This window comes from Thunnus maccoyii, chromosome 9 (assembly GCF_910596095.1).
Source record: "Thunnus maccoyii chromosome 9, fThuMac1.1, whole genome shotgun sequence".
NCBI classification, from domain to species: domain Eukaryota; kingdom Metazoa; phylum Chordata; class Actinopteri; order Scombriformes; family Scombridae; genus Thunnus; species Thunnus maccoyii.
This window is the reverse complement of record NC_056541.1, coordinates 10488572-10501183: the sequence shown is the minus strand read 5'-3', so window position 1 is coordinate 10501183 and position 12612 is coordinate 10488572. Positions and strand designations below refer to the sequence as shown.

At 40.1% G+C, this 12612-nt stretch overlaps 1 protein-coding gene across 1 annotated transcript in view; it reads left to right on the top strand.

Moving 5' to 3' along the window:
• The first annotated feature begins 8124 nt into the window (after positions 1–8124).
• Positions 8125–12612, top strand: part of LOC121903796 (transmembrane protein 132D-like) — a 140477-nt gene continuing 135989 nt past the window's right edge. Inside the window, exons 1-2 of the mRNA XM_042421180.1 lie at positions 8125–8262; positions 8881–8986. Coding sequence (XP_042277114.1) covers positions 8908–8986 — 79 coding nt within the window. The 5' untranslated portion in view covers positions 8125–8262; positions 8881–8907. The remainder of the gene's footprint in view (positions 8263–8880; positions 8987–12612) is intronic.

The following is a 12612-nucleotide window of genomic DNA, read 5'->3' as shown; positions in this document are numbered from 1 at the left end:
AAATGCATGTTCCTTAAAAATGTGGCACCATCTAAAAGGAAAATAAACAGACTTTCCAACGGTATAAGATTTATTGCCAAGAAGCATTGTTGCAACAAAGAAATAATCTACGAAACACAAATTTCCTTACTTTTTGTGCTAAGTTTATTTTATTTGTTTTCTGATTCACCATCTAGTTAAAAATCTGTTAACTGTAGGTCTGATCAACAGAAAAACCATAAACAACCTTCTTTATTTATCAGAAAGATTTTTCTTTTCATGATCTGTTATTTCCACCGTTAACTTTTATTTTAGATAGAATTAAAGTAAGGGAGAGTCTGTCTGTCAGCAAGAAACATTTTAAACACATTTATATTTTACATAATTTGTCGCCATTTCCGTTCAGTCACATGTGAGGATGAAAATTCCTGAGTGTTGGGTTTGAGTTACATAATTTCAATTTTCCCTGAAACATTTAGCCTAATAAATAATTTTCAGTGTTCAAAAGACACCCTAACCATATTCTGAGTTATTAAATAATGCATAAACAGAATATCAATAAATACAGACACAAATAATTAATAGATGATATAAATGCATTCTGCCAGTAGGAATGGTTCCTCTGAGCAGGACATAGTACACAGTATAAATACAGAATGCAGGTTTTTATTCATGTGCAGGTGTTTGTCAAACAGGTAAAAGACTGCAGAGAGAAACCACTGCTGCTCTGGCAGTGATAACTGTGCACCTTTTATTAGTATTAGAACCGTGCACGTGTGCAGATACAAACTCCATCAAAAGTCCCAACAGTTGTCAAAGCAGATTGACAGCTGATCAGTGGCAATCAGCTGCAGCTGTCATCAGAAACAGACGTCACTTCATATGACGCTTCTGAGGAAAGGACGTCTCATTTCTCTAAAAACATATTTCCTTATTTTCTCTCTCCATGCATGGTTTTCTTTGGGAACATCTCAAGTCTCTCAATTGCATCCACGTTTCCTTCACTTACGTCTTTTCCTTGTCCCTCACACCGAGGATACAAGGAGAGACGCAAGGAAATAAATATGCACAAAAATATTAGCCTTATGGGTTCAGTAGTATGAAAGATTTACTGTGGACAGATACATGCATACACATGGACACACAGAGAGACGGAGACACATGACCAAACATATGATCTCCACCAGGCTTAAGCCTGGCAGAAAAGTTATTGGGTGAAATTAACAGATCATGAAAAGAAGAATCTTTCTAATAAATGAAGAAAGTTGTTGATGGTTCTTTTGTTGTTGTTTAACTAGATGGTGAATCAGAAAACAAATAAAATATAAAGAATGATACACTTGAGTTTAATCTGTAATTTGTCTCCATTCAGTGATGTTATGATGTATCAGCTCAGTCTGATCAGCTGCAGCATCCGATCAATAACTGATTGGCTTGTCGACTGGTAAAAGACTTTCCTGAAGACTGCTCTCATGTATCCTTGCTCACGGCTCCTCAGAGATCCCTCCTTGATCCTCACTCCTCACTCCTCAGAGCAGAAATAAGAGCTTTGAGATGGCTTTCAAAATGGCGGACCAGAACAACTTCCAGTTTAAGCAAGGATCAAGGAGCGAGGAAATATCAAATAAGAGACTTGAGATGTACCCCTTGCGTCTCTCCATGCATCCTCGGTGGTAGGGACTAAGACGCAAGGAAAAGATGCAAGTGAGGGAAAAGTGGATGCAATTAAGAGACTTGAAAGAGACGCGGTCAGAGCCTAGACACCAAACACTAATGCTGTGCATATTCTACATTTAAATGATAATCTACTCTACGTGAGTTGGCTGACTGAAATGAAGCGATGTCTGCAAGCTAGTTCAGGCATCCCCAATTCAAACTGCCGCTCCACTCACATGCCATACTCCCCTCGCTGTAACATACATCCAACGCACCCTTATAATCATGGTGTTGTATTTAAGCTGTCAGTGCTCTGCTCACACTTTGCTGCATACCTGCTGCCACACTGCTCACATGCTTACTTGTTGCCATTTGCTGCTGCTGCCGTTCATGTAGTGTTTCAAAAGTCCCACCTCGACCTCAGCATCCACCTGTAGGTTCTGAGTGTATTTTCCCCTAGGGGGGAAGTTAGTACCATCACTTCCCATTCCCTGCTGTGTGAGATTTTTATTTGTGGGGAGTGACGAGGTCAGAGGCTAGACGCCAAACACTTATGCTGTACATATTCTACATTTACATAATAATCTACTCCACGTGAGTTGGCTGACTGAATTGTAATTACTTTACATGAATACTTATATTCACAGTTGGCCAGATTCCATGGGTTCATAATATACAGACACACTGGAGACCATTTTTTTTTACAGTAGTGTTATTGCAAAGCTGCAGCCATTAAATTATACTGGACTGATAAACACTGGCTTTTCAGCAGTTTTATGCTTACTGTATCTTATTCTAAGTTAGCAGCTGGTGATGGTGATCAGTAAGTTCCAGTTCAGTATGTAGGCATTTAACATGGGATGAAGATTTATCGCAACAGATGAAAGGTTAATATTTAAGCACACTTGTTTATCTTCATTCAGTTTCCATTCATGTGTTATTTGCTCATCGTTTCATATTTTGAGAAGATGAGACAAGTAGCTGTTTAAATGAGGAAAATTGTGTTAAAAGTAAACATATCACAGACTTTTATGTCAATAATTAATTCCAACAAATTACTCACAATACAACGTACTGTATTTTCCTGCTTGTGAAGCATTTACCTGTTTATAGGATTGTAGCCCCACTGAGATCAATACTTATATTGATACGAGAGTTTAAAAAGTTTGATAACAATATATTGGCCAATATATCTAGTGCCTAAACACTTAACACTTATCCCAACATTCTGATAAAGAGCCTGTAAATTTTGTTATTAAAGAATTGTGACTAAGATGTATACTGAGTGGTACATTTTGCACTTTAAAGATAAACTTGTCAGTGATCTCTGGTGGACAAACTATGAAATGGTGACATTGTTTCCAAATTACCTCAATCATACACACAGTATATTTGGAATCAGTGCACATTCTCATTACTTACTGCCCTACATATATCCTGATACTGATATATTTGCAATAACTTAATATTAGCTAATATTAAAGCCTAGCTGATTTATCTGTCAGGCTCTAAAGTCAACATGTATGTAGATTAGAACCTTTCATGAATGAATGGTTAATCTCCATTGGGAGCATTTTCAGCACCATGGAACTGTCCACTTGGCAGCACAAAGCACTAGTTTGCAAAGTCGGGCACCTTAAGATTCAGTGCAGTGCAGTGCAGTGGTTTTAGACATGGAATTTAAGCCAGGAAAAGCTTGATATGCAATTCTAATTTATTTTAATTCTCTCTAGTTTTCAGTGAGTTGAAAGGGCACAGTCTTCTCGACATACTGAATAGCCACCTAGTATTTGTGCAACTTTTTAAAATAACATTAAGAAATCAAAGTGTGTTTCTTTTTGCAATGCCATGCTTCAAAAATACAGGAAACACTCAAGCTCATACTGTACACACAGCAAGAGTCAAATGCTAAATTTATAGGGCCAATTAAGCTTTGACTGTATAAGCTTCTGTTTACATCAGATACAGTAAGCATTGCTGTGATTTATATTTGTATGATATTTTTTTCTGACTCTCCAAGGATTATGGTTAAATGTCTCTGTAATTACCAGAGGAAGGATTATAGAGACAGTTTATATGTGAACTTGCTCGGCTGACCTCTCTTCAAATAGATTCTGCTGACATCCCCTGCAGCTCTTCACCCTTACTTATTACATATAAAGTGAGCATATTTCTTCCACTGCATACCAATGTTTTTATCTTAGGGGAACTAATATGTAGTGCTAGAACCTCAACAACAATCAGCAATCGTTAGGGTGTGATTATTTAGGCTAAAAACATATAAATGAGCCAAAAATGGATACTGTTGACCAGAGAGATCAATAAAATCTGTGACTACTGTCATATCTTAACTGGTTTTAGTTACATGACCAGATAGAAGTCAGATTTCCACAACACGAGCAGCTCAGAAACTTCACATGAAAATGTCCTTTATTAAACAATACTATGAAATTAAAAATGATACTCATTGGGCTGGACCTTTTACACTGTTCTTTGCACACCTGCTTCTGTCACCACATAATATACGTAGCATTAAGTTTGGGTCCCTTGGTGGAAGTTCTGCCTGTGAGCAACATCACCTTCTCCATAGGAGGCAGCGGTCACACAGACCTGGAAGCTCTCATGTATGAACGCATCTGTACTGCTTTTCAGCATTCCTATGATAAGAGGATTTTTACCAAACTTAGATTGTGTTTGGAAAGTTTCACTGACCTAGAGAAATGATTTTCAACATTTCTAGCTCATTCATCCTATAAAATCATGCACATAACAATTCTGGATTTGAGCCCTTTTGGAGTCAAGCATGACACCTGTTCTTCTCCAAACATGACATGACTTGTCCTGAAGTAGCCAAACTGACCTTCCAATAAGAAAAAGAGACAAGATTTAAGTGTAATTTGATTATATGATAATAATGAGTATATAAATTGATAATTATGATTGTTAGTAATTGTAAGAAGTCATATGACCTATACCATGTACGTTATGATTAAGAGGTTTTAGGAAAAGACACAGGAGCTCAGATCTGCTACTTCAAGACAAGCATATAAGAACAAGCAGCACAAGAAAACAGTAGAAACACTGGCAGGAGGATGTGTGATTCAAGAGGGCAGGAAAGAGTGATGTGAAGTATCTCTAAAAAATGAGTTTTCAGCCTGTGACAAGAAGATGTGGAGTGGCTCACAGTGCAGAGGCCGTCTCACCACTGAGAAGCCAGTAGGGAGAGAAGCTGAGACGGGTTCAGTGATGACCACCATCACCTCGGGGTGGGCGCAGCACAGCAGCAAACTGACAGTGATGTGAGAGGCCTTTTTACACTTGTGATGTGGATCTGTTCACGGCTGAAGTGTACACCTGACTAGAGCTCAGCATGTTTAAAGGTGAAGAGTAAAAAGTTGTTTTGTTTCCTCAGCTTGTCTTTTTCATGCCTGGTAGTCCTGTCTCTCTTCCTCTCTGTTGCCCATATTGAGACCTGCTGCCTGAATTATCTTCATATTTGCAATGATTTTGCAGCCATGAAGATTTTGAAGTAAACCAGAATCACTAAATATTTTGTTTGACTGTCACAATATTTGAAAAATTAATCTGTGGACACAATATGAAACAACTTACTATCTTTGAATTGGAGATGCACAGACATAACTCTGATACAATCTTTTTTATGAGTCAATCAGCACATCCTGGGGAAGGCAATATGTGCAGCTGATTTATAAAACTACAAATAAAAAGATTGCATTGGAGTTATTAGTGTATGTTTTTCCTCTGTATTTTAATGTTAACTTGCAAGCAAGCTCCTCAATGGTGTAGGTGTCAATTTTTTCAATATCTCTGAATTCAATCATTATTAATTGGTTGAACTAATGATGGTACAATTAACTGTAGCAGCTCCTTGACTTCAGTCCATGTTTCTCATTATATTGCTAAATTGTAAAATCAGTGGCAATACAGTCTACCATCTAGCTGCAGTCTGCTTCAGGAACAATAAGCATTGCATGGTCATTCATCAGCTATTACAAAATTTTAAAAAGACATGCTTCACTTTCATCTTATACTTGTTCATATTTGCTTTCAAACTTTCAAGACTCACACTGTCTCCTAGCTTCTAACCAGCCTTTAAAATGAGAGCAACTCTGCTGAATAGTGACTCTTGGGGATGGAGACAAAGTGCAGCAATAGTCCAGCAAGTGTGCAGCAAAAGTGGGACTTCTATAATTAAGGAATTTAGCTGCATGGGACTCATCCTGACTGATGTGCAAAAGTGGAACAGGTCAGTGTCTGTGGTCAGCCTAGCAGCGAATAAGCACAGCAGCCAACAATATGACGCTGAGGACCAGTTTAAGAGAGCATATTTTTCATTTATCATAAAACATCTATTACAGCTTGTAGTTGACGAGTCACACTTCAGAATGACAATGCAATCTTTATGATGAATGCCTTCCTTTTTGAGATATAATGAATATTTGTTGCCTCCAGGCTTCCTCTAATAGTGACAAGTGAAATAACCTTAAAGGGGAAAAGAGAAAAGTCTTAGTTTGCTATTAAATTGCTCAATTCATTTATGTCTTGAGTAAAAGGGTTTGCTGTTGGCATCTTTTCTTTTCAGGTATCATAAACTGAAAATGTTTGAAATAAATGGTATAGATGAAGCAGCTTTCAGTATTTTTACCAGCAGATTTTTTAGTCATAGTTTAAAAGATGTAGGCTTTGTTTTTTGTCCCCAGATTTATGGGGAATTATATGCAATTCCTTTAATTCTGTGTCAGATTTCCTCCAAACAGCCATCGGGGCCATATTGGTATACAGACACTGTATTTATACAAATATTACTTTTTAATGCACGCTTGCTGAACTAATGCCTCGCTTCGGCTGTGGCCCCAAGAGGAATAGTTCAGTTTAAAAAAGATCTTTCAAGCTTAAGTCATGGGGAATGCTCTGGCTGGCGGAGGGAAAAGTCATTGAGGGAAATTAGCATAATATTTTAAAATGCACTGATTTGCTCCATAACGCGGAAGGATGGCAGTCCTGGAAGTTATAGAAGTAGTCGGCTGGTGACTGGGAGGCCAGAAAAATGTGTTTGTGGAGAGTGAGTGAGCAACGAAACAGGACAAGTGGAAAAAGAGCATGCAGGCTCAGTCGACTTTACATGCAGAAATCACAGCGAAAAGAACAGAGAGAGTTGACAGAGGAATAATGTGGGATCTATCAAAGATAAACGCACCAAGGCAAGAGATTTCTTAAATGACAATCACATACATGACTAATTAAGGACAGATGAAGGGTGATTGTATACAAAGGGGTCTTCTACATGTGAGTGCCACCACTTATACTGACTCTTCTTTAAATGTGACACTAGGGGGGGCTGTCGCTCCTTCTCAGCCTCTTGCAGTCCGTGGAGTCAGTCAGACAGGCAGAAAGGCAGACAGGCAGAGAGACTCACGTATCTTCTCCGGAAATCCTCCCATCCCTCCGCCGACGGACTGATTTGCAATTCAATAAGTTACAATGTCATCTCTTTAGCTTTTACACATTTAGCTGACAAAGGGAACCAGGCACGCTGCCTTATGAAATATCGTCTCGGACTCAAAGAAGACCTTAATGTTCTATGTCTTCTAGCCTGTTCATCCCCCCCTTCTCCTCCTCCTCCTCCTCCTCCCTCCGATCACACACACATTCCCGTCTTATCAATAGAAAGTGAATGAATTATATTACAAGGTGGCTGGTGTATCCCATTTTTTGCAGTTGTACAAGCAGTCACACGCCACTGGAGGCGGAAGTGTGTGTGCGTGCGCGCGTGCGTGAAGGCTATATATGTGCGCTCGTGCGAAGTTAGCGTCTATCGATTACAAAGAGAACAGGTGTAGCGTGTGTCTCCGTATGAATAATGCAAAGAGAAGCTTTGAAAGGATAAACAACAAGTGAAGACGCGCGCACACAACTGACACACACACACACACACACACACACACACACAAACTATAGGAAATAGGCCTCTTAGGGGATGTCGTGTCACTTAAAACTTATGTTTTGGTCTTTTAGGCATTAAAAACTTCAGAAGTCCTATAGCCTACAGGAACTTTCTTTTAATCTGTCTCCTATAAACCGATCTGTGGCTCTTTTGCTTTCTATCATTGGCTTTTAATGCCCATATTAGCCTTTGCTTTTGTGCATATTAGTTTTCCTTTCATTTTGAAAAAATGTTGTGGTTGATATGGATGTCTGTACCCCCCTCCAAAAATATATAAATAAACAAATAATTAAAAAAAACATATTAAGAAATCTTGAATGATAAAAGAAAAAAAACGCCAAAATAAATTCCTACACCCTCCATTGGCTGCTTAAATGTCACTCAAATCCCCAAATCCCGCCCCCACCTCCCACCCTCCTCAGCCGCACAGCCTCCGCTGGCCCTCCTCCTCTTCTGCCGGCTGGTGGAAGCGTCAGACCTCCTCCTCTTCTGTCCTCTCCTCTCCTCCTTCCATCCCGCGGACGAGTGTATCCAGCCTCTCAAGTTGAGCCCAGACGCACACACACACACACATACACATACACACATACACACACACATACATAACTCTCACAGCAAGAGGAGGATAGTCGGAGGATAGACAGAGGGAAGAAGGAAAAAGGGTGAGCGGACGGAGCTGCTGCCGGGCAAGCGGAATTTGGATTTTATTTCATTTATAAGCCTTAAATGATATAATTTGTTTGGGGGAGGTTGTTGTTTCAAACCAGCCTATGAAGTGGACTTTTTAATTCGTTGCGGGAGTTCTTCGTCCACTCTGCCGGTCTGTTTAAACTTTGAAAGAAGGAAAAGTGTGAAATAAGGAGAGACACTGAGGTTTCCTCAGCTTTAGCCGTCCCGTTTGGATAAATAAAGCAAAGGAGCGCACCGGTGGAAAAAGCTCACCACGCGGGAAAAGCGGGTTCATTCCTCGGTTCTGGCTTGAAGGAAAGACACCGTTGACTTTTTTTGGATGTGGGGGACGGATTAAAAAGAAATCAGCCAGCTTGCACCGGAATTGCCCATCGGGGGTTTCTTCTTTACTACTGACTCCAGAAGGATTTATAGTTTACTCCAAACCTCATCTGCGCGGTGTCTTAGGTCAAGCACATCGGGAGCGCAGTTTGGTCAAAATGAGATTATTGATGGCACCGATGCGGTAGTGATCTGTCTGGGGGGAAAAAAAGAAAGAGATAAAATAAATAAATAAAAAAAATATCCCCTTTTGTCCGTTTTGTGAACAGTCCCGGAGGTTTTAACCGACAGGAGGGATGGAGACGGTGTGGAGAAGGGGAGGAACGCCGCTGGGATGTCGACTCTGGAAGACGGTGCTTCTTTTCCTGTGGAAAGGTAAGAGGTGCAAATGCAGGCGAAAACTTGTTGCCAGTTTGAAACATTGCCGTTTTATTGTTTTGGATCGGAAATCGAGAATGTTACAGCTACTGTGTGTGTGTGTGTGTGTGTGTTTTTTTTTTTTCCTTTTTGTTTTTCTCTCTCAGAATAGGAAATGTTAACTTTTTGTAGTCCTAAAGACACCGATGGTTAGTGCATTATCATGGCATCGTATGAGGTATTATTGTTGGTGGGTGTCTCTTATTTGTTTCTTATTTGGCGCGTTGGTGTGCGTTTTGGAGAGGACTGATGTTAGAAATTGGTCTGCAACAGGGATTAGAGATGAAAGGAAACCAAACTCAAAACTCAGTTTACCCACTTTTCAATCCTGCAAGAAAGCAATGTGACAGTTTTCATCACTAAGAAGCATCAAACTAGAACAAAGTGCATGAAGTTGTTACACTTTTCTCAAATTCTAAGAGATTTGTGTCTGCCATGGGGATCACCGAATGGAGACTGTCACACCATCTTTTCATAACACTGCTCTGAAAATTTCAGTGATTTGAGTTTATTTTTTTAAACCGAGTGACGATCAATTATCCCATATTCACCTTGACACCTGCTGTATCCGTGCTTGTTAGTGGAATAATAAGTAATTGACTGAGCCGAAGCGTCAAGTGACAGATGCGTATTAACTGGTGCCATCTGAGACACGCGAACCCCAGCTAGAGGGAGGCTGACCTGCCGGTATGCTCGTCTGAGGTCTCGGAGAGGACCGACTGATCTGATGGTTTTTAGGACAAAAATAAACCTAAATTGGTTTTTATTTCTTTAATTTGGAGGAGAAAGCCAGGGTTGATTACGCACCTCTCCTGCGCTCCTGGAATCCGGTTTTTAGATGACAATGTGCCCTGTAAGAGGTGTTTTGAGAGGTTTTTATGACATGAGGTCCGTTTAGTCGAGGGAATATCAAACAGCTTATCATTCCATTTAAAATGTACTCATAAGTAATAAGTGAAACAGAGAAAAAACAGCAACACTCCCTTTGAGCATGATATATAATTGAGGTGAAATTAAGGTGGGATTCTTTCTTCAGAATTATACACATTAAAGAGAGAAAAGAGAGGTCAAGATCTCTTTAATTTGTCCGTCTATGAGAAGCGTTAACTTCATTACAGAACTCTTGGGCTTTTATGGCTAGATGGATCCGACTTGTGTTGCATGAATTATAAAAAGCACAGAGCACCATTTATCCGGTTCTATACTGCATTAAGATTAGGCTATTCTTTAATTCAGAGCGTGCCACAATGCATGCGCAGATGGCGGTTCACTGTGTTGCTCAAGAACACTAAAACAAGGCTGAGATTTTTTTGAATTCAGGTCGGGTAACACCAACACCCACTTACTCCTCGGGAGAAGGAGAAGAAGAAAAATAAGACGTCTGACAGATATTTCGGGTTTGAAGCCCTCCGAATGCGCGTTTGCACGCCTCCGTCTTCCACACAAATGACAGTCCTTCAGCATTAGTATCACATTCCCGCGAGTATCTCAGTGTCTGTGCGCGCGCTTGTAGCTATGTGTGTGGGTTTTAATCAGCCCCGATCACTCACGGCCCACTGAGCGGTTAACAGTCGCTGCGTTGTGCGCTCCAGAGCGCGGTGGTCGCCGTGGCCGCGGCGCACGGCACACCGACAGGAGACCAGAAAGGAAAAGGCGAGCACTGGAAAACAGCTGTGCCAGACTAAACGGCTGATTAACCAAATGAATGAAATCAACCAAACAGTCCATCCTCTCCTTTCCTTTCCTTTCCTTTCCTTTCCTTTCCTTTCCTTTCCTTTCCTTTCTCTTCTCTTCTCTTCTCATATGGGAAGCAGTATAAAACACAGTCTTCCTATTCGCCCAGGGAGTGTCTGTACCTTTTGTTTGACAGTGCATATTGCTATTTGACTGCTGTTCAGTAGCTCCCTTGATAGTTAGGATGGCCAGTAGTGTTTCCCTTCCTTTCTCCTTCTTTCTCAGCATCTCTCTCACACACTCACACATGCATAGGAAAAGGTCCATTCCAACTTGGCGGTGGTTTAACAGTTTTTATTGGGCATTGGGGAGCTCTGGCTATAATGGAGTAATGGCTACCTCAGGCTGTTTAAAAAAGCAAAACACCAACCTTGCCCTCTCTCTACCCCCCCCCCCCCTCTCTCTCTCTCTCTCTCTCTCTGTCTCTCTAACTCCCTGAATGTGTGCTTCTTTCTCTCAGCGAGTGTTTCAGTGTTCTCTTGTTCATGCACTGCTTTTTGGCTGTGTGTGTTTGCGTTGGACTTGTGCGTCTGTTCTCGATAAGTCACACAGGCTCTTAGACACTTGTGTGTGTGTGTGTGTATATATATGCTGGTGTCTGTAGCCATACTGTAGCTGTCATCTATAATACTTCAGAATTTTCGGCTCCTATATCAGACTCCACACACAGAAAAATACCAATGTTTTCCCCCAGTTTCAATGCATGATTTGTTGCAGTTTTTTGAATCTCATATTATATTATTTTTTTTGCTATAAGCATTATATGTCACAACTCTTCCAAGCAAAGAGTTATTTATTGGCCTTTTATCTCCCCAGTTGTCCCTCTTTGTGTCATTGTCTTATTATTACCTGAGTGGCATTTTCTATATTCATGTCACTCCATTTCATTGTAATTACATCACTCTGTTATTTCATCACCCGGGTCGTCTCCAGGTTGTCATTGTCAGTTTGTTCAAATGCAGAGCATCAGAGAGATGCCTGCTCGGAGGCAAATAGTTAGTTTGGTCTTGAAGGTTCAGAGGCTCATGAGTCACTGGGGAGGGGGTTGGGGGGGTCACGACTCGGCTCTGTATTCTCAGCAGGTTTGTTGTGGGTGGGCTGCTGGGGAATATCTCTACACAAACTCATGTAAATCAGAAATATGAAGTCAAAGTAAATTTTTAATATATCACCTTGTTTATATTATATAAAGTTTAGCTTGATTATATACAAATATGACCAAATCATTTCTATGGTTGTAAAATTATTTTTGCTATCTCGGATCAAGCCACTTCCATTGTAAGAAGCTGTATCATCAGTCAGTAATGCTCAGTGTTTTGTAATTTTTTTTCTTTTATTTGCATCTTTGTGAAGGTGTATATTTATGTGTTTGTCCCATGTATGCACATTACATTTTTTCTTTTATCTTTATTTGTGCATCTGCATATAATTTGGCTTTTGTTGCTACTCTTGTATAGAGCCTGACCAATAAAGTGGCCAGGCTATATCTATACAGTATATAACAAAACTGACTACACCTCTGTGCAATATCACTAAAAATGTTAAACGATTCAAAATTGTATCATCTTACAATAATTGTAGTATTTTTAGTGTGACATATAGAGCATTTGATCTATAATTTATAATTGAAACAAACAGGTTAGATAGACTAAACTGAAAATACAGGCCTCAAAGTACAACCTCAGTGCAACAAAAGCGAGGACACCTGTGACCACTGAAACAGACTAATTGACTGAACAAGGTTAAGAAAGAACCTGTGAACGCCACAACTTTCTCAGTTTTGGCCTGGATTGTGTCTCATGCAGCACTGCTCCACATGGTAAGGAACTGATTGAACAAGTGAGAAACCA